General features: G+C 40.0%; 2 protein-coding genes across 2 annotated transcripts in view; one reads left to right on the forward strand and one right to left on the reverse strand.

Annotated features, from left to right (window-relative positions):
- Nucleotides 1–5,526: 5,526 nt before the first annotated feature.
- On the forward strand, nucleotides 5,527–7,179 carry nkx2.4b (NK2 homeobox 4b). Its single transcript, XM_063495827.1, has 3 exons — nucleotides 5,527–6,022; nucleotides 6,527–6,981; nucleotides 7,015–7,179. The coding sequence occupies exons 1-3, from the start codon at nucleotides 5,527–5,529 to the stop codon at nucleotides 7,177–7,179; spliced, it is 1,116 nt and encodes a 371-aa protein (XP_063351897.1).
- A 638-nt stretch (nucleotides 7,180–7,817) lies between these two features.
- The window catches only part of xrn2 (5'-3' exoribonuclease 2), a 47,780-nt gene continuing 28,131 nt past the window's right edge, over nucleotides 7,818–27,466 (reverse strand). Inside the window, exons 26-31 of the mRNA XM_063495766.1 lie at nucleotides 26,444–26,512; nucleotides 25,178–25,306; nucleotides 22,260–22,378; nucleotides 12,738–12,798; nucleotides 9,838–10,057; nucleotides 7,818–8,287 (exon numbers count right to left, since the gene is read on the reverse strand). Coding sequence (XP_063351836.1) covers nucleotides 8,225–8,287; nucleotides 9,838–10,057; nucleotides 12,738–12,798; nucleotides 22,260–22,378; nucleotides 25,178–25,306; nucleotides 26,444–26,512 — 661 coding nt within the window. The 3' untranslated portion in view covers nucleotides 7,818–8,224. The remainder of the gene's footprint in view (nucleotides 8,288–9,837; nucleotides 10,058–12,737; nucleotides 12,799–22,259; nucleotides 22,379–25,177; nucleotides 25,307–26,443; nucleotides 26,513–27,466) is intronic.

Here is a 27,466-nt window from a genome sequence, read left to right on the forward strand (position 1 = left end):
GTTACTTTTTTTAAATGGAGATAAATGAATCCGTGCTGTGAGTAAGATCACTGAGGGGCCCCAGCTGCCCCCCCCCCCCCCCCCAACTGCACCTGCCAGCTTCATAATCTAATTACGCATCCATAAAACAAGCAGGATGCTAAAGCATTAATGATTACTGGATTAATCACTTAGTAGACTGACACTAAAAAGCAATCGCTTTTGTGGAATTCATTCACTAAACCAAAATCTTTGTATTTGACTTTTAGCATGCTAAAAATGGAATTTCATTACTTTTCAACATTTTCTGACCTTGAACAAACTCTTATTTAAAAAAGCTCGTTAACGTCCTTCAGAGAACCACAAACCTCCCTGTACTCTAAAAACGACAGATAATAAAGGATTAAACCACATTCGTGACATAACTGTGGAGTGATTATAAATCAGGAGCTTAGACAGAGATGGTTCTCTGTGATGACATCGCAGGAGTTTAAAGAAAGAAAAGGGAAACTTCTTCTAAAAGAACACAAACCTCATGGAAATCCTCTCTAAAAACAAAACAAAAGAAAACATGAAATAATCAATATTTTATTCACAGTGTGGAAGAATTTGTTGTATTTTCCATTTTTACTTTTTTTGTCAAAGATATTTTTACTTTACATTAAAAAATGTTCATTAATATTCAGCAGGATCTCACATTTCAAACATTACTTTATGGTAATAGGTGACATTTTTTACACAATAAAACCCAACACATTGTTCTGAAAAAGGCATCTGATTGGGGCCTGTCGTCGCCGATGAGAGATTTCCCCCTGAAAACCTCGACTGTGGTTTTATTTAAATGACTGTAATTATCCCACATTTCACAACAAAATGAAGCAAAATTTGCGAAGCACTTTTTTTTTTACAGCATTAATCATCTGACGACCGCTCAGATTCATCTGTGACCTTTCAAAACGCTGTGCATAATAAATCAAACTTACTTCTTACGTTTTATATTTTACCTTCATAGACTTACATTTATTTAATGCAGGATTTCATCTGTTTTCAAAGTCTGGTATTTTTTTATTCCAAGCATAAATGTGAGAAAATAATGAACATTTAGTTTTAACTACACAGATAATAAATCATGTGGATTATTACGGATAAACTGCTGTTTTAAAAGCCAAAGGAAATATTATAGGATCGTTGTTTAAAACATTATTTAGCAGAATAAAGAAGTGAACACCCAATTAATTAGTTACGTGTAACAAACACCTTTCAGTTTAATTAACTCACCATAAAAATCACTTAACAGCAGCAAAGATACACTAAATCTCTGCACAGCACTGCAGGGATTTCAATGTTAGAGTACAACACGCAGACCCTTTTATTGGTAATAAACTGATCTGCATCACTGGTAATATATACATCATTTAAGTCCCTGTAGGAATTTCATTTAAAGGAATAAACCTACATTAGCTGGAATCTAAATAATAGAGCAGAGAACATGAGTATTGTGACACTAGATGACCTCTCAGTGCATTTAAATGCTTTATATTGATGCATTCAAAGTCCCCGTGGGAATATTATCATATAACATTTTCAAAAGGCCTCTTTGGGTGAAGATTACATCAATAAACAATAAAATAGATCCACTGTACATACAAAGAGCACCAGAGGCCTGTTGTATAATAATTATATCACACTTCCCGTCTTATACTAAAGAGTTAAAGAAACGCTGCTTTTAAAATTTGCTATGTCATTGAGATAGCATAGAATCATTAAACAAGTAAATAATGGTCCCTATTATTTGGAAATGACCCCATCAGTATAATTACTTGTAACACTCACTATAAAAGGAATTCAGTTTAAAGACTAAAAACACTTTTGAGCCATAATGAATTAAAAATAAACTCATTGTAAATCTTACATTAGAGAACATGAGTATGGCGATGTTAGAGGCTGACCTTTCTGGGAATTTACATGAAATGTTTTCACTTTAAACATATCACAAATATCCTTGGACACATTAAAAGTCCCTGTGGGAATATACTTTTACAAAGCCTCTTAGGAAATATTAAAGTCAATAAACACCAAATTGGACACATTATGAGAAACCTGAGTACCAGAGGCTCGTAATTTTACTACAACATCACGGGGTATGTAGACTCATAGGGCGTAAACTATTACTATTAATTTAATTTTGTATTTAAAAGAAAAGGTTTTCATATAAAGTAATTAAAGTAGACACACCAAGAGTCTGCACATACTGCAATGATTATATATCTAACAACAAGTAATTGGAGGATTTTAAAATATCTAACAGACATACATGTATCACGTGCTTAAACACACCATAAAGAGCCACAGACACAATTAAAGTCCATGCGGGAGTAATGAAAGTGTCTCTGAAGAGACCATAAAGTCAATCCCCACAAAATCAGGCTGGATACACTATGAGTGGAATAAGTAGAGCTCAGAGGCCTGAATGCTTTGGTGAAATCCCAGGAAATACATGTTAGGTCATGTAAAAATTAAATAAATAGCGAGACAAAAGGAGTCAGAAACCTGCAATGATATAAACATTTTAAAATATTAGCGTGTAATATTTTAAAGCCTTTTATTTTTTCTCTTTTTTCACTTGAAAATCATTAAAGTGGCTCAGAGTCACTGAAACTACAATACTGCAGTGATTATATCGGACAGGAAAGGAGCCTTAACCATAAGAATCTGATTGTACCAAGTTGAATTTAAACGCATCATAAAAGGTCTCAGACATATTCAGAGTTTCAGCGATGAAAAAAACAACCAAATATTAAAAAAAAAAAAAAAAACTGTTTTAGGAAATAATAAAGTGAGTAAAACCTAAAACAGATTAATTATATGTGACCAGCCAAAGCACTCAAGGTCTGTATGTGACAAGTTTTAACTATTATTAAGATGGTGTGATAGTTTTTTTCTAAAGTCATTAAAGGAGCATTAGATCACTAAGTGCCTGTAATTGTATCAAAAAAGAGCTTTGGCATGTAGTGGTAAGATTTTAAAACGCCTCTCTGCATATTTGTAAGTATTATATTGACCTTAAATGCTTCATAAACAACCTCAGATACATTTAAAGTGTGAAGGTGTGTGAATAAGATTACACTGTAACATTTTAAAGGTCTTTCTGGGTCACATTAAAAACAATAAATAGCAGAAAAGAAACAGCGGCAAACAGTATTACACTGATATCTAATGAATATTATATACCATAGTGTACTACTTCAAAATAGTTTTCCTATTAATTAATTACAGTAACACAGACAGCCCAAAACTCTGTAAAGTACTGCAGTGATTATAGCAAAAAACAAAGGCGCCATGAGGAAGAATGAGCCATTACATTACTTAAAAACGCCTCTCTTTATATTCACGTATTTTGACCTTATATGCATCATAAAGTCACAGTCTCTGTGACAAAGTATTTAAAAAATATATATATATGTGAGATTATGTGAGAAACTAAACAGCCTCAGACAATATTCAGAGACCCTGTAGGAACTTTATGACACTGCAGCATTTTTTAAAAGTCTCTTTTAGGTAAAAAGTAAATAAAAAGTAGAATAGAAGCAGAAGTTAAACACTAGACCCGCATATAGTCTCCACAATATTAGAGTTTATATATAAAGGAGCAGCTGAAAAACCTTTAAAGCATCCTTTAAGTCTGCATAAATACATTAACACATAACTTTACTGTAGTGATGTCATATTAGAGCACTATCACTCATTAATAATAGTTATAGCGATAACGTCTCTCGTTATAAAACGTTACAGGGGCTGGAAACATCTGTAAACACCATCAGGCCACTGCAGAGCTCCAGCTCCTCAAAGTAGAACCTTGTTTCAGGTGGATCCGGTGCTTCTGCACCCGCCGGGTTACCTCACTTACCGCCAGCAGTAGTTCTGAGCCCGGAGGAAGCTCCGGATCCCGGCCTCGGTCCTGGCCCGGCTGTTTCCCGATCCGTCCTGCAACGGGGAAGCCTCGATCTGTGAAAACTCCAAAGAGGACGTGGCGTGACGTGGTGCTGCAGGTCAGCAGGTGATTGGCTCCTCGGACTGTTTACAGGATAGCTGAAGGTGCACGTTTAAAGGTGGATTGTTTTCGGTCAGTGAGAACATTAAAGAGGTTTAAGATCAGGAGAAAAGTCTGGATATCCTCGCAGCTCTGACGAGAAAAAGTAGAATTAAAATGAAGGTCAGAGCTTCAGCTTCAGTCTCACTTCTACCGGAAAAAGAATTGAAAATCATCCAAAGCATTTATCTGGATGTAAAAATATATATATTTTTAATAAATATATATATTTTTTTATTTGGGTCATTTCTTCTTCTTCGGCTCACACGCATGTAGCTCCATTTCATGTTAGCGTTTTTCCTAAATAAATTACAAAAAGCGCCAAAAGCTTCTCTGTAGTCTCATTTCTCTCACTGATAATTCTAATCTTAAATATTTAATCTTAAACTCTTTGAAACTTTCATTGGGATGTATTATGTCATAAAAAAGGATAAACAAACAAACCTGCAAATTGAGCAAATAAAACAATAATTGGATAAATTATTTACATGCAAAGACTGTTAGATTAAAGACAGTGAAACAAAGATTTTTACATCATAAACACTTGACAATAAATACAGACTGAATAATTATGATTTGGGTTGATTTAATAGCTTCTTAATATTCGTTTACAGGAGAAGTTACACATAAAAAAATCCAGAAACAAAAGTTTAGCTCGGTTTATTTTTGTGAACTTTTGTAACGCGCGGAGTGAACAAAGGGAGCAGATTAGCTCGTGCGCAAAATTCATGTAGAGAGCGGGAAATACACGGGATTAAAACACGCGCAGATTAAACTCGCAGTCACATTAAAGCTGTGGTTTGAACACGAAGCGGTAACCGCGCGTGGAAGTCTCACCGACTCTCAGATCCACTCGCGCGTAACTGGAAGATGAAACTGAGATAATAGACCTGCGCACTGTTGCTCGCGCGCAATAACAGAAGAAAACCGCGAAAGAGCTGCAGGTGTCACACGTTGAAAGGGGGGGGGATGGGGCACATTTATGGTCACTTTAAATGAAAAAACATCAAATTCAGTTCCAATAAAGAGCGATCTGAAGGAAAGCCGCGGTGAGAACTCTGACAGGTGGCCGCTCTTTTTCTTCTTCTCTTCCGGGTAAATATGCGCTGTGGTAAATCAGGTGATGATTTTGATGTTTGGAGGAATTTGGGCTTTGACTCTATCCAGCCTCGGAAACAGAATCCGCAGCAGCAGCAGGTCTGAACCATTTTCTCTGCTTACCTCTAATGTCAATTACCATTGTTGGCTGCTGTGTCCGCGTCGCTCCGCCCCTCCATGTGGGTCCAGCGGGATAAGGGCAACTGGTCTCCTCCTGCTGCCGATCAGCTGGACTTTTTCCCAGCGACACAGAGGAAGCAAGAAGCCGGTGGGAGGGAGGGGGACGCAGGCAGAGAGCCGCCAGAGAGAACCGAGCACATCCAGCCGCACGCAGCAGGAGGGCACGGGGTGGCCGCACCATGTCCTTGAGCCCAAAGCACTCCACTCCCTTCTCAGTCACAGACATCTTGAGCCCGATGGAGGACAGCTACCGCAGGTTCGGAGTGATGGACCCCGCAGCGGGGAGCCTCGGATCCCCGCTGGGAGCCTACCGGCAGCCGCAGGTCTCGCAGCCCGGTATGCAGCATCAGCAGCAGGCGCACCATCAGCAGCAGCCGCCTCACCTCCACCACCATCACCATCATCACCACCACCACCACCTGTCCTCGTCCTCTTCTTCATCATCCTCCTCCTCTTCATCAGGCTCGGCCAGCGCAGCAGCAGCAGCCGCTCTGGCCCCCGGCGGGCCCTACCACGTGCCCCACGGGGTACCGCAGTTCTCCGGAGCCGTCGGAGGGTTCTGCAACGGCGGCATCGGGAACGTCGGAGACCTGCCGTCCTACCAGGAGACGGTGAGAGGCGGAGGGGCGGCAGCGGCGGCGTGGTACAGCAACCCGGAGCCCCGATACCCGACAAGTAAGAGCGTCCCCGGCCCGGAGAGGCGAGCCTGAGTTAGACTGAAGCGATTGTTAGAGTTAAGTTACTTTATTATGATTATTAGACATGTTAAAATAATCCGTCTTCCTCTTCCAAACGATTTGAAGGATTTAAAAACATTCATGTTTTATTAAACGTTTGTTTGTTGCTCCTAAACAAATTGAATCCTGATTAACTGCATTTTTAATGCCTTTAAATTAACGTCAACATGTTTGATCTTTTAAAGTTAACTCACTGATTTATCCCATTAGACTCTCGCACCTGTCGGTCTGGTTTAAAAGATAAAATCTTACAGTATGATTCATTATTGAAGAAGAAGAAGAACAACAACAACAACAAACTTTTCCTATTTTTACACAAGACTTTGGGGGTAATTTAACATTTTAATTTTTTTTTCTACCGTTTTCACTTTTCCTCTCTAAACGAGTTTAGTTAATTTTTTTTTTCTTTTTAAAGCCAAACTCTGATTGTGATTTCTCAAAGTTTCCAGATTCATGGGCCCCTCCGCGGGGATGAACATGCCCGGGATGGTGGGCAGTCTGGCCGGGATGGACTCCACCGCCAAGTCTATGGTGACGCTGCACGCGGCACCGCGCAGGAAGCGACGCGTGCTCTTCTCGCAGGCGCAGGTGTACGAGCTGGAGCGGCGCTTTAAGCAGCAGAAGTACCTGTCCGCCCCGGAGAGAGAGCACCTGGCTGGACTCATCCACCTCACCCCGAACCAGGTGAAGATCTGGTTCCAGAACCACCGCTATAAGCTGAAGCGGCAGGCCAAGGACAAGGCCGCGCAACAGCTCCAGCAGGAAGGCGGCGGTGGCGGCGGCTTGTGCGGAGCAACACGCAGGGCTTCGTCTGTGTCCCCGGTCCTCTCCAAGAACTCTAAGGGCTGCCGGACCGACTCGAGTGGGTCGAACCACAGCGGGAACAGGCAGAGCAGCGTGGGGGATGCCATGGCGGAGAGCGCGCAGCAGCCGCAGGTGAATCAGCTGTCCTCCACCGAGGAGCTGGAGGATTTGTCCCCCAGCCCGCCGCTGGGACTGCACGGGCAGATCAACATGACGCAGACGGACGCGGCGCTTATTGAGTACACCAACAGCATGATCGGCTCCAACTTACTGTACGGCAGAACTTGGTAGTGATGCCGAGAGGAGGGCATCATTCCGAGTGGAGTTTTCTGCAGGACACGCGCCAATCTTTTTGTTTTCCTTCCGTGCGTAAAGGTTCGGCTCCTTCTGCACACGCAGTGACTCAAAGGCGGTTTTGAGCAATAAAAAGTGCACAACTCAAACTGTAAATTAGAGCCTCGGGCTCGCGCTGACTCTTGATGATGGCGCGTTTTCTTCTCCCGTTTCTAAACGAAACATTTAAGTCTTTTCTCTCTCTTTTTTTTGTATTTGCCAGACGTGACTGAGACTGAATGCAGAGAAACTTTAATTTAAGGAGCTTCAGGATGAGGCACAGCTTCCGGCGCCTCTCACATGTTTTTTTTTTTATTTCCAGAACAAATTAAATTATTGCAGGTTCAACAAAGCGGAGCAATAGAAGCAGCTCATAAAGACAAAAACCGAACTGAGGCACGTCATCAGAGATCCTTTGTTAAAGCTGATTTTCGTTTGTTTACAGTATTGAATAAATCATATTTTCATTTTGGACCTTTTTATTTTTCTAACGCATTTCCATCAATACAGCTCTAATTACCAACAGGACAGCATTTACTTGGACATGGAACGGATTTCTATCAAATGTCCACCTTTAAATATCCCAAAATATTCACCAAAAAATCTAGGACAGTTATTTAAACTAAATTTAAATGGGTTTATTTATTATTTTTAACTCACGAAAAAAAGAGATTTCTGCTCAGACAAATATACCAACATCACTGAGAAGAATTTATTTTCATTTTTGAAACACATGAGCCAAGTTGGAGAGGTTCCTCTCAAAAATAACCACAGCGGGACACTTTGTCCTTCACTCACTTGTATTTTACAAGTTTAAGAGGCTTCATCATAAAAATCAGAGATTACATAACACACTTTTTTTTTTTTCCAAAGTAGTACAATAAAGGAAAAAAAATCCTTGTACAAGACAATAATATGAAATGTGGACAAAAAAAGCTAGATGTTGACATTGTTCCCCTAAAAACAGTTCCCCGTTCCATAAAATCCCAACATCATTAAGAGTTTAGTTCCAGTTGTATCTTCTGGATGGAGGAGGGAGAGGGTAACCTCTGCCGGAGCTGTAGCCCTGAAATAGAGACAGAGGTTTAAAATAAGATTACAGCTTTACAACAATAAATATGGATCAGGTCAAAGGAATAACTTTAACTTTAACAAGCACAACACTATTAAAACAGTATTAAAAGATTTAAGTAAGTAAAATGTATTCACAGAACACTTTTCACTGGTAAATATCCCAAAGTGCTTCACAATAAAAGTATAGCATATAATAGAACAACATAAAAACTGGTTAATACAAAGATTTTCTCTGTAAAAATTTAATTGTTTTTTGTTTGTATTAAAACAGTCTACATGGTGGATGGTCAGATTTTTTTTTTAAAGTTATATTAATATAAAGACAAGATGACACTGAGGGTTTTATTCTTAATTAGTCCACCCATTTAGCACGAGCAGTGCAAGTCTTGGCCACAAGCTTAAGAATTTAAACATCTGTCACATTTTTTCTTGTTTTACTAAACGCTAAAAATCAAATGAAATGAAATCTCACTGAAATAATTTTTAACTGAGGAAATAATTTAGATTAACACAGACTTAAAATAAAGTCTTCCTGTTTAAAAAAACAAAACAAAAATAAATCCAAAACTTTCAATAAAACGAAGCACACTGTTGTTGGAATGTGTGTGATCTGATATTTTAACACATCAGACCCACAGATAAACTGAGCCAAAAAATTCTCTTTACTTTTCCAAATTTTACACACTGAACTTTCTCTGGCTCTAGTTTTAAAAGAACGCCAGAAAACTCTGCAGTCTCCATGCTTTCCTTTCAGAATAAAAGCATGCTGACATGAATAAAACTATTATACTGTAAAACAACTCTTTACTGAAACTATTTAAAGTTTCCGGTTAGAATTTCTATCAAACTCTGTTGGCCAATCAGAGGAGAGTTGCTTAAGTGTTCACTTAAAATGCTTCAGAAAGAAACTTTTATTGTCTGATGAGAATCAACAGTTATCAAAACACAAATTCTGAAATTCTGAAATTTCTGTTTTGGTTAAATTCTGATCAGTTAATCCGAATGATTAATATTTCTAGAAAAAAAAATTTCACTCTATAAAATTAAGCATTTTGATAATTTCTTAATTCTTTAAGTTTCAGCTTCTCATAAATTCGTATTGAGTTTTTATGTTTTGTCTGTTGATATTTGAGTGTTTCTGGGTTTTACAGTTCACACAGCACTTTCTTTCAAAACACTGAATCAGGCACAAAAACACCTTCTCCAACAGTAATATGAAGTATTTCAAAATTCAAAAATATATAATTAAAATTAAAATACTTAAAACTGTTATAAAAATTATAATTAAATATTTTACAAAAAAACCTTAAAAAAAAAAAAAAAAAAAAAAGACCCAAAAAGCAAAAAGATTCCTGATTTCAATCTGAAGCAACTGAGCAACAACCAATCAGATTGTTTCTTCTGCATCTGCCCAGAAACAGTTTAAGTCTCACTTTAACTTTACCAAATAAAAACAAGCCAAAATCAAGTGAAGATGGAAGTTTTAGCCCTGCCCTCCACTTGTCGTAAACAAATTGGTGTGCGTGGAAACGTCGCATTTACCTGATGGTGCTGCCCCCGGTTGTCTCTGCGATCATGCCAGTCATCTCTACGGTGATCGTAGTGCTGCTGCTGCTGCTGCTGCTGCTGCTGCTGCTGCTGCTGCTGGTAGCCACCCGGCCCCGAGCCTCCGCCACGGTTCCAGTTTTGCTGATACGCCGACTGCTGCGTCTGCATGGCCCGATCCCAGCCGTGACCCCCGCCCCTGTACTGCTGCTGCTGCCTGGAGAAACGTCAAATCTGCACGTCAAACTTTGAAAGCTCCAACACAATGAGTAAGAGACACCTGAGGTTAGAAATGTAGAAATACTTTCCCACAGGTAACAATAAGGACTCCTTTAAAAACACAGATGCACCGATAAACCAAATATCTGCCTCTAACCAGTGTTGGAGGGCAGAAATATTCACCTGACGGTTTAATTATATTTGGAATTTGCTAAAAGTTTAAAAATGACGTGAAAGAGATGGAAAACTTTGAAAGTGTTGAGTTTTTTGTTATAATGAAGAGTAATTTATTTTCCTGTCACTGTAAAAAAAATACAAATACACAAGAACTAAAATAAACAATGTTTGGCATGAGAAGATGACATTTAATCACAATTTAAAAATCACCAATATCATGATCAGTGCATCCCTATTAACACATTTTATATCATTTTTGTTTAATAAGACTTAAAAGGTTTTTTTTTCTAATTTGGACAAAAAGGAGAGAATATAATAATAACAACAACAATAATAATAACAATAATAATAACAATAATAATAATAATAATAATAATAATAATAATAAGTTTTTCTTAAAACTTTAAAAATTTGAATACAGTGAACAAACACTCCACTTACTTTATTTGTAAGACCTTCATTAATCAAGTTTAATAGCAGCAATTGTTCTTTTTCAGCACCTTCAGCAGAACATTTGTAACATTTTCCTGTATATTAAACACCCCAAACTTCAAAATTATAGTAAGGTCACACAAAAGAATTTGAACTCATTAACTAGACAAGAATAAGTAATCATAACAAATTAAACAGACTCATTTTCATTTTTTCTTTCCTTTCTTGGGGCTTTTAAACACATTATGTTTTTTGTTTTTACATAACAAAAAAGCAGTAAAGGTAATATTTAAATACCCTTTAATACCACATTAAATTAAATTTACGACCAAACTTGTGTGATAGACATAAACGAAAATATACTATATTATTATAGTATTTACACTCAAGATGTGCTGTGTTTAAAGTACTTTTAAGAATTATTATTAATTTTTTTACATGAGCTTCAACCACTGGGTTTTATATCACATTAACAAAACAGCCTAAAATCACGAGTTAAATTAAAAAAGAATCCACAGAATTATTACGACTTATTTTCAGGTGTTCGGCTGACAGCCGTCCACTTACGCTCACTAATTACAGCAGTCTAAAATCGGTCACCGCTGTATGTGCACTGGGTTAACACAGACTCCAATTTCCTGCTGGTTTGGCCTCCTGAATCAGAGCGCCGAGCCGTCCTGTTCCATAAATAGCTGAATGATACAGTGGCTTTACAATTTACAAAAGTGTGGAGGGAGTATAAGCAGCATCGCTGTGGGCTTCAAATTCTGACAAAACCTTCTGAACAGTTTAAAACCTTTTATTAGTAAACGTGTATTTGTGTGAACCTGCAGACAAAAAGACGAGAAGCAGGACATTTTAGTCCATTTTTCACTTACTGATCGAGTACCTGTTTTATCTGCACATTGTTTGATTAAAGCAATAAATGAAAACCACAAAAGGACAACCTGTGTATTCTTTGCAGCAGTCTGAATCTTTTATTCATTAAAATGAGGAGAAAAAAATAATTTGGCTTTGACCAACTTCATAAACTTAAGAAGTTAAGATTAATTCATGTTTGGAGAATTTCCACCCGACTGATCCAAAAAGTCAGTTTTCAATTCTGCTTTGAAGTGGCCTCCTTAAAATCCCCATCGACTCGAGTTTACCGAGGGATCGAGCTGTCAAAGAGTCAAAACGGCCTCTCCTCAGAGACGACTTAGCATCGATGCACATGAAATGAAATGAACCATATTCCCATATGGCCCGAGTCGCCCTCACTCCTGAATTGAGGCGGCCGCGCTGCGTCCGTGGGACCGAGCGCAGAGCCAGTACGCTGCGGCCCTCCAAACGGCCACCGGACAATGTGCCGATCCAGCGGCGATATTAAAGTCTCTTCTGAGGAACAATGAAGAGAGCAGAAACAGAGCGGCAGCCCCATCCCTCATTACTGAACCATGTCACACTCTGGCCAGCGGCGGACTTAACCGAGCGCTGGAATCCATAATCCCCTCTCTCCAAGTTCCTCCTGCATTTCATTTGGTCCTGTCCTGAGTAGTTAAAGAAACTGTTTTCAGTCGCCGCTAATAACTACTGACCTGAGGTGACACGGAGCCACAATAGGCCTGAAAAGTTGAACGAGAGAACCTGATTAGGACTTTGGAGAGGTCTGGAGCCAGAATCAATAGCCAGTCTGTGCGGGCCAGGCCAAGGCGCAGGGAAACGCCGCGGTCGCCAACAGCATTAGTGATGCCTCATTAAGTTGCACAAACCTCCTCGAGAGAAATTTGTTTTAGAGCGACAAGAAAAAATCTTAATTCGGACGAAGCCCCCCAACGGAGGGAAGGCAGAGCGGAAAGGCTGGAAATGTGGAGACCACACAGGCCTGGACATGTTTAATTCACACATGACTCACACCAATAAAACACACAAATCTGAGGAGCATTAGAGACGAGTGGAGGACAAAGTCCAGGACAAACCACCACAAAAAGCTGCTCGTATCCATCGACACAGGTGAAGTTAGCATGTTAAGTGCGAACTTTACTTCCCACGAAAACCAGTTAATGCAGGTTCACAAAGAGCACACTCACCTTGGAAACTGGGGCTGGTGGAAGGAGGGAGGCGCTCCCATCAGACTGTTCTGCCTGGAATCTGCAGGGAACAAAAGACGTGCTTGTGAGTGGTTCTGCTCAAATCTTTTTAAGAAGCACGGAGCTTCAGTGAGCTGCATCTGAAGGCCTTTAACTCAACGTACAACTAAGCAGCGAGGAGGTGGTGTTTGGTGTGCTTTTGTGATTCAGTTTAAATGATAAAATGTGTCAGATTCACATCAACGGGCGACTTTCACTGAGTTAAACTGTTATGAAACCTGAGAGAATCCTCCAGTTTGACTGTTTAAAAGCTAAACGCAGAAGGCTTTGACATTAAACGCGGATACTAATTAACCCGCCTGATGCCTGCTTAATCCCCAGAGATTAAAAAAAACAAAATAAAGAAACAGAATTTAACCAAAAAAAGAAAAAACACCAACTCCTTCATTTCTGCCCTGCACACAGAACGAATCAGTTGCCATGATAAAATTAGGATTTTACAAACGTCGAATCACACTGGGCTCTGGAAGAGTGGAGAGGGGAGACGCATGCGAGGAGGGAGCGGGAGCACCACATTTGCATTTTTTGTTCAGAAAATGAAATAAGCATTCAGCCGGCAGCATTGTCGACGCCTCAAGTACCCTGGTTCCATCGCTGCAAGCCCTTCACAAAGACACACTTTAAAAAAAAAATTGTAAAAAAAAGGGAACGGCTTCTTCCAGATTCACTGTTGCCAAGGCGATGGCCAGCTGCGAGCCGTGGGGCTGTTTGTTTATAGGGGCAGGCCTGCTGAGTGGCTCAGCCCCGGGGTGGGTGAAGGGTGCTGTGAAAAAGGACCCAGAGGCTCACGTTTACAAACCTGGAAGCTTTAAAGTCGGAGTAAAGAAAAAATTATGGACTGGGATGAGTTCGCAGGAGTGTCTGGGTGGAAGAGTGTGGGCATTAGATGAGAGTGGGGGCATTAATATTTGTTCATAAACAGGCTCAGTGATGTGACCGAACACCTGCATTAATAATTTTACATGCTCAGTCTGCATCGTAAAGATGGCGAACCTGTGTTAACCTTGATTGAAAGAAGCTTTCCTGTTTTTCTGAGCACGCAATCAGCACAAAATACCAACTGCATTTGAATAAATGATGCTAAAATTTAAAAACGTATGGGTTTGTTGCAATGTTGCTGATATGGATTTGGCTAAAACCTCATTGGTGGGTGACAAAAACCTAAGCTACTGTTAATACTTCGTACATCCGGGAGCAAAGTGAGGATCTGTTGGAGGAGGATGTTGGTGGACCCTGACATTTTTTGTGAATGTTTTCTCTGTAGAACACCTGAAACACTCTGAGCTATGACAGTGATGCAGTTTATCCCCTAGCAGCTGTACATTTCATTTTTGGGCTTTATTGAGGCTAATTTAAAAGGAAATAAAATGTGTGATGGCAACTATGTCTTAAACTGTTTTCCTTTAGTCCTCTTTACACTTCTTGCTACAAGTTACATATACCAAACTAGACAGTAATAGGTTTCTCTGGTTTACGACATAACAGTAATAACAATAGCAATAATAACATTAATAACAACAACTTGTAAAACACTTTTGAAAACACATTTACAAAGGGCTTCACAGTTTGATTCGAACCACACATTAAGTAGACATGCTCCAGCATACAGACGCAGAGTCACACCATCCAACATACACACTTTTATACACACTTCAGATGTAAACAAAGACAAAGACAACCGAGAAAGACGAAGGAAAAGTGAACCTATTAAAATTCGTTTTCAGCAATACAAACCACATGACGAGTTCACCTCACTTTTCAGATGACCTGAAAGACCAAGTCCAGTTGTAAAGTCTCATAAGCAGAAGGCATTCCCTCCAATATCTTCTATAAGTTTAGTTTTAATACTAATTAGCCAATGTCAGCATTCAATAGCGCCGTCACTGTGACCACACTAACATGCTGACATGAGCATGTAGTTTAAAACACCGCCGAGTAAATCGCAGTGTGATGGAGAGATTAACTTAAAATCTTACGTGGACATTAGCATCAGTTTCTGTAGCTCTTTGGCTAAACAGAGAGAGGAATTATGGGAATTCAGCCAATGGAGAGGCTGCACAGGTGCACCTGAGAGCAATTCTCCAAAAAGCCAAGAGAATGTAGCCTCAAGGCATTGACACGGTCATTGGTTCAAAGGTTGGCTTGAAAAATACGGGAGAAGTGAATCAGCGGAGATAAAGACAAAGAGGAAAAAACTAAAAAAAAAATCAAACATTGCAAAAAAGATTATGACACTGCACTGGGGCAAAGCTACATAAGCAACAACTACACTAACAGGCATGCGAGTAGCTGGCGTTACCATCTTCTGCACATATTTTTCCAACATATAGATGTGGGTCTGCAAAGCTCTGAGCAGCACCAAACAACCAAACCAGACTCTTTTTGCTAGTTTTAATTATTGTGTTTAAATTTGAACTTCAAAGCGCCTCAAATATTTAAAATGACACTAATTTGTAAACTCTGAACTCCAGACATGTTAGTACCCACTTTAGGATCACAACAGGACACAAATCTGCCATTGAAAACTTCCTGTTGGATTAGTAGAATAAATAAAATCTGCCTGACAATACTAGGGGATGTCATTCAGATAGAAATCCTGAGTTTGGGATGCTGATAAGATCTCCAGCCAACTGATGCAGATAAAAAACAAAAAAAACAAACAAAAAAATTAATCAGAATCACCTGATCAACTAAAAGCAAGTGGGAAATACTGTAGCCGTTCTCTGCTGACCACAGCAAAAAGCAGTAAAACACACAATTAGCAGCAAGCAGGCAGACTGCTGCTGACACATTCTTATTTTGTTTTTGTCATTCAGTTTTCATGTTTGATTATCTCCTCCACCAACAAACTTTAAGTGGACCACCCAGTTGGGCTCCAATTATAACTCCACAACCCTCTGGCCTCCCCCCCATCACCAGCGATGATTCAAAAGAGAGAATTACAAGTGGACACCTGTCAATCTCCTTAATTAACAATGATCTGAAAGTGTATAGACTTCCAGTCTGCGCCGGACAAAAGCCAACAAAGGATTACGCTTTAAATCCTTAAAACGCGCTGCGTCCACTGTATTAATGCAGGGATTACAAGCGCGCTAAACAACTAAACGTCTCTCTCCACATCGCTTCAATTAGTTCAGCGACTAGTTGACTCAGATCCCAGAAGCAGGACAGTAACTTTTCTATTATTTGGACAAAACTTTAGCGACCTGCTCCTGCTGCTGCTCCACAAACCGAGAGGTAATTTCAGAAGGAAAAAAAAAAAGACAAATGACTGCGACATGGCTGGAATCAGAATAAGAGCATTTTACTGGGACAGACATACATGCAGAATCACGAGGACCTGGTAATTTATACATTCACCAATACGTCAAGGAAAGATGCCACAAAATGTTATATTTAAATATGTAAATCATACATTATCCACCAAAATCTGCACTAATTTGTCAAGCCCAAAATAACTGGTAGAAAAATTAGAGTAAAACTTGTTACTGACAGTTTCAAGCAGATTTGTGACGCTCTGGTTAAAATCCAGCCAGAACTGCAATCATACCATTAGCTTACTGCTACATGAGTAGATGAATTTCAAATGTTCTGTATTTTATTTTGTCTGTTTAGGATACGTGATTTTCACTAGTTTGTTTTAAGTCCTTCTTTTTGTTTCATGATTATACCACCGGTTGCTCTGGCTATGTCACACAGCCTCTGCAACCTCAGTGGGTTCTTTTTTATTATAGTTCGTGCTTACAAGGAATAACTTACTCAATAAGGAGTAAATGTATTTTTGAGAAAAACAGCCGTTTCTATCACGGGGGGCAGGTTCTGACTGTGGACAGCTGGAGACCGGATGGCTGAGCAGTCATTCTTGTTATATGTCTTTAAAGTCCGCTTGAAGTCAGAAGCCTGGGAGCTTCATGTGGTCACAAAAAACAGGCAAGAACATGGACGTCATGATGAACTCTCATGCTAACCACCAGATGGCAAATTACGTCACTGGGACCCAAGCAGACCATAGTGGATTTGCAGACATCGAAAGTGTAATGGTGATTTTAAAAAGCCTGGGGCTATTTTCCCAATAGACTACCTTGAGTCTTTTCCCAGCCACAGGAGTCGCCCCAGCTGGCCATTAGAAACAATGCAAGTTCAGAGAGTTCTTCATTACCATCAGTGTGAAGTTGCCATCTATCACATGTACCACAGAATTCACCTGACAATAACCTTAATGTCAATTTAGCATCTGGGCCAACGTGCACAGTCTCTCGGAAATGACTACTAAAGTTCATATCTGGAGTGCATGTGTGAAAAAGCAAACAGGTTTTTACACCTACACTTCTGAGGTTACAGAGTTTACGTTAAAGTGGACATAAAGCTAATCTTCAATAATAATACTAATACTACTACTACTAATAATAATTTTGTTTAAATAAAAATGTTCTCTACCACAACTCGAAGAAACATAAAGAACAAAAATACTCGAGGCCACATAAAATCCAATGACTTTATGTTATTGAAGTCGATCCACCAGCCTGTGTGAGCAGCCATTATGTGTAGCTGCTACTCTGAAGTGGACTTTGGGAGGCTTATCGACCACTGTGGCTGCTGGATCAAACAGTTACTTTGCTGCTCTGGTTAAAATTTGGTGTCACTGCATGTCAAGACAATAATGGCCACCAGCAGAGACTCCCCTGGCTGGTTATTAAACACCAGCTGGTTTGGCTGTGGCACACAAAGCCCAGCAGCATGTTTCAGAGGCTGCGTGTTGACACATCACCGCAGGAGGTAGCCACGTCGTCAAAGGGGCAAGTTAACTTTGGTTTCAACCCTCTTCAGAGCGCATCACACACCCAATGGCACTGGAGCCTCCCGGATGCTTTTATCAGAGGGGGCCAGTGTCCAGCGGAGCCACTCGACAGTCTCATTATCGGCCCCCGGTCTCCCACAACACTAATCAGCAACCAAGCAAAGCCACCACACAAAAGCCCAGCAAAGCCTGCAGTGATTACTGGGCGAGCAGAGGATTGGCCCTGAGAAAGTGTTACCAGGACAAAAGCAAGCCTCTGGCCTCCTGCTGCAGAATAAGGCCTACTTGTGTGGATAATCACATTCCAGGAGTCGCTGATATTAGAACTGGACCATGTTCGGTTTTTCCATAAAAGTTAAAAAGAATCAGAAGAGATGAACAAATAATTTAATCACCTCTTATGAAAAAAAAAAATCCACACTTTCTATACAAATCTTATTTTGCTCCACACGGATGAAACTCAGAGCACATTTTATGCTGGAATCACTTTGGGTGCTCAATAAACTTTGCAGGTCTAGATGTAAGCAAGCCAGTCAACACAGAATAGCACAAAAGGTGAGCTAACACTGAAGGCAGCCAATTTCACCTGAGGCAAGGGACTGAAAACATCTAAATGGAACATAACCAGAGGATCGTCTATCCACTCACAGTTAGTCAACCTCTGTTTTCAAAGAATATCAGCTACACACTGGCACACATATGAAACCGTGTCAAAGTCCTTCAAGAATTAACTCTGGCAAGTCGTCAATCATGTTGCAACTTAGATCTCTGCGGTCAAGGAAGGGGTCAATCTGACGCATTATCACAGATATCAAAACGTCTGCAGACAGTGTGGCATTTGTGACATGTGCTCGGTGTGAACCTGCTCTAGGCACCATCGGTGGATCTGCCTGTTCTGGTGTTCTTGAGCAAATGCCAATTGAGCTCCACGGTGCTGGGCTCCGAGTGTCGGTCCCACTAAAGGATGTGAGGCCCTGGTGCCTCACTCAAGGAGTCTGACTTTGACAGTTTTGTCAGAAACATGCTGGAGGTCATTTTGTAGAGCTCCGACAGTGTTCCTCTGCTCCTCCTTCCACAAAGGAGCAGATATTGGTCCTGCTGCTGGGTTGATGCTCTTCTACAGCCCTGTCCAGCTCTCATCATGTAATGCCCACTTTCCTAGTATCTCCTCACATTCTTGAGGCTGTGCTAACAGACACAGCAAACCTTCACAAATAGCATTTAAGGATGTGCCCCCATCCTGGAGGAGCTGGAGTCCCTGTGCAACCTGCATGGGCTGCAGGTACCGTGTCACACCACCAGCAGTGAGCAGGACACAGAATTTCACTGCAAGGGAGCCAAAGAAGGTGAAATAAATGCACAATGGTTTGTGTTTCATAATGTGACATATCGATAACCCCCTGAAGTTTAGCTGACTCTGTGTGATACCATGATCGAGTGTGCCATTAACTTTTTTTTCCCTTTTTTTAAAAAAAAAAAAGAGAAGTACATTTGCAGATTGGTCTTTAGTGAAACTGAGATTAACACACCCGCATTAAATCAAAACTGAGCACAGAAAAGCTTTAAAACTTCAGGAGGAAAAAAAAAATGTAAAAATCTAATAAAATAGAAATGCTACCTTTGTCAATGACATATTTCTATTTCAGGTACTTCAAGCTGATACAATAAAAATCATCCTGTGTCACCAGAACCGGACGAGCAGGATTTAAAATGATTCCCTTTTATTGAAATAATTTCTCCATGAATGATAGGACAAATATAGAGCTGGGGGTGGTGAACATCCCGGGCTGCTAATTGGCAAGTTTAACACTAAGAACGAGCAGCAGAGGCCAAGGGAGGTGCTGCCGCAATCCGGAGGAGCCAAAAGCCCCCCATTTGCATCAAGTGCCACCAGAATAGCCGAGACTCCCCCGCACGCCATCAGTGGGCAGATGAGATTATTCATCTACTTGCAAATTGGCACATCAAAGTCAAACTGGAGGAGAGCTGGCAGAGGACCGCGGGGCCAGGGCCGAGGCCGAGCACAGACCGTGATTAGGAGCTGGGAGACGGATTCTGCCTCCATATGTGACGAGCTGTTCAACTGCATGTGATGAACATAATCATATAACACAATTATTTGTGTCTCCGTTTGGCAGCTGAAGCCCAATTTCCTCAGAGTGAAATGGCAACGGTGTCCATTCCAGATGTGACCTGATTAGTCAGTAACTACATCAGTCCATCGGTGGAAAATTAAGACGTCATTTTTAAGATCAATTACTTTTTTTATTCACAGCTGATTCACTCAAAAACAACCTAGAAAAGATGCATCTTCCTCCTTTTTGTGCCATTTGGTACAAATAACCAATAAATTGCTTAAATAATCGTGACATGAATGGTTCACTGCAGCAGTCGCCGCCTTCTTCTGCCAGTTGAAAAAAGAAATTCAAAATGGCTTCATACACACATTTAATCCACTTTGAGGGACAACTATTTATAATGATGGCGATCAAAGATAGTCAGAGACGTTACTTGAAGAAGAAAAAGTCACTTAAAGAAGGCTCAAAACCAAAGAAAGAACAAACCACCAACTGACCTAGAAAATATCAGAGCCAATCGTGCCTGACATAAAATGGATAATAATGGGAAAAAGAAAGTACAACTTCTTCCACTTCTAAGGGTTAATGTATCAACATTTGTAACAAAGATCATCAATACATCATCAGATTAACACCAACGTACAACACATTACACAGAGCTGTTTTTCACTTAACAACTAAACGAAAATGCAGAAGCAGTCTGTGAAAAACGAATTCCACCCCATGATTAAGCAGCTTGTAGAAACACCTAGTGCACGACCTAGTTCTGACCAAGCTTCAGCTGTCAGGCAGATGGCCTCACATTTGACTCTAAAATACTTTGGTATACAGAGGAGTTCAAAGTCGCCTCAATGACTGCAAGGTGCCCGAATCAACACCTCTGTGCTGACAGCCGGTTTGAGGTATTTGCAGGCCAAAGGACATCAGACCATAAGTCTTGTTTTTTGTTCAGATCACTCTGCTAAGATTCAAACACACTGCTTCTGGTGTAATCTGTCATGTGCTGTTGTTCATCTAAGGTCTACAGATGAGACGTATGATATATTTAACAGACTGGATATGTAAAACCTTACAACTTAAAGAGGTCACACTTCCTTTTTAACATGACTACAGTTCTTTGAAATCCACCTGAAGAGGCATTTTACCTTTTGCTGAATATTTTAGCTTTTCTTCGTCTCTGCTAAAGGGATAAAAATATTTAGAATAACACGTGAATGTCAAAGCCTCGTGATAAAAGCTTTATGCTCTGTCATGAAAAGCAAGGCCATCGGAATGTGCAAAGAAAAAGAGAGCATTCCAGAGAGGAACGCCAAAAGAAAGTTTTTACTGAATTTAATGGAGCAGGTACTGTTGGTGGGGGGTGCATTAAAGCAAAACATCTCAATTGATTTTTTGAGCTCAAGGTTACAGCAGCAAACTCAACAATTCACCCAATTTCAAACGCTCATCAGTGACCTTACAGCAGCAGTTTGATGAGGTCCACTTACTTTTGACCAAACTTTGATCTGAGTGTGTTGTCAGATTTACTCTCAGTGTGGTAAACTCAGATGTAAATACTTTTAATTTTTATATTAGAAAACTGTTGTTTATTTGTGTAGAGAAGGGATAGAGAAACGTTTTAAAAACTACACTTGGAAAATATATGCACTTTCTTAATTAGAATTAATCCAAAATCTAAAATTCATCTAAAAAAATGAAAATAAAGACTGAAAAAGTTAAAATGCTCCAAGATACTCACTTTTAAATTACTAAAATCACTTTATTCCTTTGGTAAAGTCACATTTGACCAAACTTTCCAGGATGCTTTGGATTTGTCAAGAATTTTAATAAAGAAAAAAAAAGTGCCATGAAGATTTTTGTCTTTATTTCTAAGTCTAAAATATTGTAATTATTATTTTTTAAGAAGGTCAAATTAATGGTAACAGGACAGGACAGAGCAGGAGTGCTGGAGTATGAAACAGCATGTCCCCAAACCATGAACAGGTTAGAGTCTTGAGTGTAATGCATCTCACACTGTGTTTTACTTAAAAGAGGACTCTTACTGCAGGACTGGCTCTTTCATCTGCCTACACAGCTGCTTTTCTGAGGCCTTGGATTGTTAAATTGTAAAATGAGAGTTGGAATAAATTTTAATTAAACGCTCATCTATAATTTTATTTGCTTTTATATTGATGCAAACAGCCTTAAATACATCATTCTGAATCAAACTGTGAATTTTGTGAACTATTTATGAACCAGAAATGTTCCATCTTCATATTGAGGACATTTTTTTTTAAGATAGTGGCCATTCGAGGGGGCTTTAAAGATGATTCAGGGGGCTTAAGGTTAGGGCTGCGTTTTTCAAACTTGTGAGGCTTTGACAAAAACTGTGTGAGACAAAGTTAAATGGATGTTTGCTGGTGGGGTTGCTAATGCTAATGCGCTAACCCTTGTTTCTGTAAAATTCATTGTGGATCCTTTTTTTTATTGTTAAAGACCACTAAAAAAATCTTTACTGGTTTCTGGAAAAAAGAAAAATGTTCGGTTAAACACTGAGTAGGGCAAAAATAAGGCCTTGCATTACATCAGTGTGTGTTTGTGTCTTACGTTGAAAAGACTGGTGGCCACCGCTGTGTGAAGGTCGGTAACCTCCTTGGTTGTAGCTGCTTGGCGGTGGAGTGTTGCTGTATTGTCCTCCACCTTGTTGGCTTCTGTTCAGATTGTGGCTGAAGAGAGAAGAAGAAGCTATGATGTTAAAAACTAATTTAGAAATAAAGAAAGTGTGTAAAGTAACCTTTACACACACCCGGTATTAACCTTAATGTCTGGGCAGTGTCTGGAGACTGAAGTGGGTAAAAATGGTCTGAATATGCTGAATATAAAACAAAGGAAGAAGATTGCTGGTTTCAGCTTTTTAGTCTTAGCATTACTCATCAATTATGTTTGATAACACTTTTTTTTTTTTTTTTTTTTTAAATGCAGGATAGAAGATAGAAGAGAAGAGCAAATGCCAGAGTAACATTGAATTACTTTTAAATTTTCCACCATACACTCACTGGCCACCCTACCTCGGCACACTTTTCATAGTACCAGGTTGGATCCCCTTTTGTTGTCAGAACCATCTTAGTTCTTTGTGGCACAGATTCAACAAGGTGCTGAAAACGTTGCTCAGAGGTTTTGGTCCATTTTAAAATGACAGCATGGAACAGTTACTGAACATCTGTCGGTTGCACATCCATGATATCAATCTGCTGTTCCAACACATCCCAAAGGTGCTCTATCGACCAGAGATCTGGTGACCGATTCATTCAGTTGGTCATAAAGGGATGAACATGCTGAGCAACAACACAGATTCAGGCTGGGCATTTAAATGCTTTTGTACTAAGGGGCCTGGCTTTGCTGTACCAATAAATTCCTCACACCATTACACCAGCAGCAGTCTGACCTGTTGATACCAGGCAGGATGGACCCATGCTTTCATACTGTTTATGCCAAATTCTGATGTCACTATCTTAATGTGGCAGGAGAAATCGAGACTCATCAGACCAGGCAACTTTTTTTTTCCCCCCCAAGTTTTCTGTTGTCCAGTTTTGATGAGTCAGTGTGACAGTTGTGGCATTTGGTGAGGTTGTTGTTGTTTTTTGCAAACCTACTATTCCTTTAACCGTTTTTAAAAGAAAATCAGTTGACTGATCAATTAATCAATAAGGCAATGTAGAATCAGGCACATGCCATCAATTCATACTGTATTAAGCTGATACCTTAAAACCCTGAAAATGATTCAGGAATCATCCCCAATGTTGGAGGGGGAACAATTTCAGGATCACAGGAAAAAGAAAACACAAGGAAGTATGAAAAGCATTAAAAGCAGGATTGACTGATTGATGGACTGGTTGATAGCTGGATGGACAATGTCGTCTCATGGTGGTAAAATTATCTTTACTCCCTGCACATCCACAAAAAGGCAAAAAACAAAACAAACCAAAGCAATTAACACATAAGGGTTAAATGATTCAGTGAGCTACTCTGCCTGGCCTTTTTCCACACAAGAGCCTGTGTCCTACCAGAAATGTCATATGACCTCTGGCCTCTTCCTAAACTGAACACACACACACCCATAAATGCACAATTTAAAAATCAAAGCAAAAAAAAAATTCATTTCCTTCAGGTTTTCCTGCTCGCCATCCTGCTCGCACCTGCCCGTGTGGTCCCATCAAGGCACATAACGGCCCGAATCACTGAATTAACGACTTACTTTAGCAGGAAAAAAAAAAGGGGGGGGAAGGAATACATTATGTTTCTTCAAATCTGTGCATAATTAATTCCCACAGTCGGGCCGAGCCAGATGTTCAATTATTCACATTTCCTTAATGATAATATCAATGTGTGGAGAAGAGAGCTTAGATCATAATCAAGGATGGCTGGTTAATGGGGGCCACTGTGGGGGGGAGGCAGTAAACATTTAAATACATCCTTGTTTTTAAAAATACTTAAAACTACTGTACTGAGTCACGGCAGACAGACTTGGATGCTTTAAAATGATCTCATCACACAGAGCGAGGAGCTTCAGAGACAGGTGTGTTTACCGAACTTGATCAAACCACCGATGAACCATGAAAAAAGTTTCAGGATGCAAAGTTATATTAAAAAGGCATCACTGTTTGCTGTTCAAAATAAAAGCATGGAAAAATACTCAGTAACAAAGATATGGTTATGCACTGCTTGTAAAAAACAAACAAAAAAACCCTGTCATCACAGTATAATACAAAACCTGTATAACTCCAGCTAAACCATTGCTCTCTCCTTATCCCTCCTGACCGATTTTTCTCCAATTTGCTTTTTGCTAAAGTCCTCATCAGTGCTGGGAGAATTCAGGCTCATTCAGGTCGCACAGACAGTCCAGCTCCAGGTTTGCTGTGTCTCTCAGCACAGTCTCAAAAGTGGGAAGGAAATATCAGGAGAGCGGGACTGTATCTTGCTCGTCTCTGTACGGAGGAACAGGAAGAGCCCTGCAACATGACGGCCAGGAACACACTCCCTGAGGGTGGCATAATTGACAGGTCCACCACTACTGCCCCATTCTCTTTGTAATTGAGAGCAAGTTCACAATGAACACACGTAACACACGTGAAAAAAGCCGGGAGATGCCATTGTGAACATTATACCAGCCGCAACATCCCCCAGCATGACCAGTTTGGCAGTGGGTCTGTGGTCTGGGGAGATGTATCCCTGGAGTGTAGAGGGCCTCCATTATCCTGACTGAGATTCTCATCATATATGAATAAGGAATGCAGCACTGTACAACTGTTCTCCACACACCTACCGATTTCTGGACTAACCGGGGCCTGTTAGGAAATGTTAACAAACGACCCAACAGCGGTCCTGATTTGCCTGACTGAGGTGAATGTGAGAATGGAAAAAGTCTGAACCATTTTCACTCGAAATTTAGGAAAACAGGAATGTTCTACTTTTTTTTTTTACTGGTTTTAACATTGATTATATTAAAAATGTAAATATGAACATACCCCAGAGCCCTGAAGCCAGACTGGTCCAGGTGAGCTTGCTGCCTGTTTGGGTTGAAACCCAGCTGAGGCCTCCAAGATTGCCCGTTCCCTCTCACCCAGTCCTCGGGTTTCAGAACCTTACTGGGAATCCTGAAAGACAGCATTATGATGTGGAAAAGGTTTCCTTTTATTGACATATATGAGAGAGGGAAGAGTGCCATCGTGTTTAACTGAAACCCTCAAATCTATCAGTGACGCCTTTTTAGAAAAAAAAAATCCAGGTCTCAACGCCACTGAAATGCTGCCAGTGAATTGTAGGAGGACTCGTATTTGATGAAGGACTCGTATTTTTACCCACAAACTTTGTGATTGTGATCTTAGTGCAGTTCTGTATTTTTCAGAAACAAAAAAACCTTTTTTTTTCTCTTTTTCTCCACCTGAGTTTACCGCCTCTGTCACAGCTGAAAATACACTTTTTTACCGCTCTTGTTGACAAAAGTGGATGAATCTGTGTCTGTGACATAGTGTTGCTCTCTCATTTTCACAGTTTCAAGTCATGCCGGAGAACTTCAGAAGTGGAGGATTTAGTCTGCAAAGGTTTTTTTTTTTTTTACTTTTTAAAACAGCCTCTGTGTTCTTCCTGGCTCTGACGTCCTGCATCACTCTGGTATATGCTGATTGAGCAAGATCAGCTCCAGTGCCCAGTGTATATCAAAGGTCTCAAAGCACTTGCACAGTCGAGTCCTGCGACATCATTGTGTCTTTTCTCTATTGTTTTCTGCAGTGTTAACATCTGCCTGCTTTCTTCCAGGAGCTTCCTTTAATATGAAGACACTGACTAGGCCAATTCTGTACTGAATAAGCCTTGAAACTGGGGATTCACATCATAAACCCAATTTGGAAGGTTTTTTTTAAGGTTATATATTAATGGTGCTCTGAAATCCTTTTTCCATAGACTCCAATAGAACTAACTACCTTTCTGCAAACAGAGCCACCACATGTTGTAACGATTTATATAATTTCTAGGAACAAACGGACCTGAAGGATGCTGAGAGCCTGAGACAAATCAGACATTCACAACGTATTGAGAAATGAATCAACGCATACTTGGTCTTGGTCTTTTCATGGAATTGTTACAATAAGAAAAATATATGAATGTAACTGCTGTATTCTTTAGGAATTACAAGGGCAAACGAAAAAACTATTTCTGCACCTGAAATGAATAAAGCCTTTAATGTTCAACCAGGAATTCATGAGATAAATGCAAAAAGGAAGAAAAATCCTCACTTTGCTCCAGGCAGGAGGACCGCCTTGAACACAAAGCCATCTGGATACTGGGGATCCTTGAACTTCACTCTGGAAAGAAAATAAAAATCATTTGCAATTGGCCACAACAAGAGTTCCATTAGCTCATACTTTTTTAAAGCAAGAATTTCAGAGAAGCAAAATAAATCTCTGCCTCAACACAGAGATTCTGAGACCATGATGGTTCAAATGTTGTCATTTTCTTCTTAACCTCCCTCGCCTACTTCGCTCAGTCATTTTCAACACGTGCCCAAATGTCTTTTCATCCTTGAAGAATGGCTCATATTACAGTAATGAAAGGGGGGATGGTGCGTACACAGCTCAAAACTATGAGGTGATAATAATGTACTGTCAAACAGCTTTGGAGCACCACTGGAAACGTGACGACGTCAGTGAAGCTTGTAATAAAAACGATAAGAAAAAAAAGACTAATCTGAGATAGTCTGTCATAACGTCCATCAGAATCAGATTTTTTAGCTTATTTTTGGAAGTGGATGCAACAGTTTGTCATGTTTTTTTGTGCGACAACTATGTTAAAGTTGGGATTCAACTCAAAACAGATTTTTAAAAATAAAATATTTTCTCATCTAAATTTTTCAGGTCATCCAATTAGGACTACTTGAAGACAACAGATATCAACTCTTGTTTCCAAAAGATTTCACCACTGCTGATGAGAATCTGGCCTCCAACTTTGACTCCAAATGGCGGTTTTCAGTGGACGAGTCAGTGGTGTTGAAGCCCAAAGGAAATGCATCAGGTCAGAAGGTCAGCAGTGAGACCAGGACCTTACTTTTTACGTATCAGATTATCAGGGATGCCCAATTCCAATGCATTGTAATAGAGAAATATTTGCTCTATTTTGGTGCCTTCCATGCTGCACATGCTTACTCCATTTGTCTCAATATGACTTGCCTTTTTTCTGTAAAACTTAATTAAAGGGTTGTGGTTTTGATACCATAAAGGTCAGCATGCACTGCAGATGCAGAATTGGACTTTCAGAGAGGG

This window comes from Pelmatolapia mariae, linkage group LG15 (genome assembly GCF_036321145.2).
Source record: "Pelmatolapia mariae isolate MD_Pm_ZW linkage group LG15, Pm_UMD_F_2, whole genome shotgun sequence".
Lineage (NCBI taxonomy): Eukaryota > Metazoa > Chordata > Actinopteri > Cichliformes > Cichlidae > Pelmatolapia > Pelmatolapia mariae.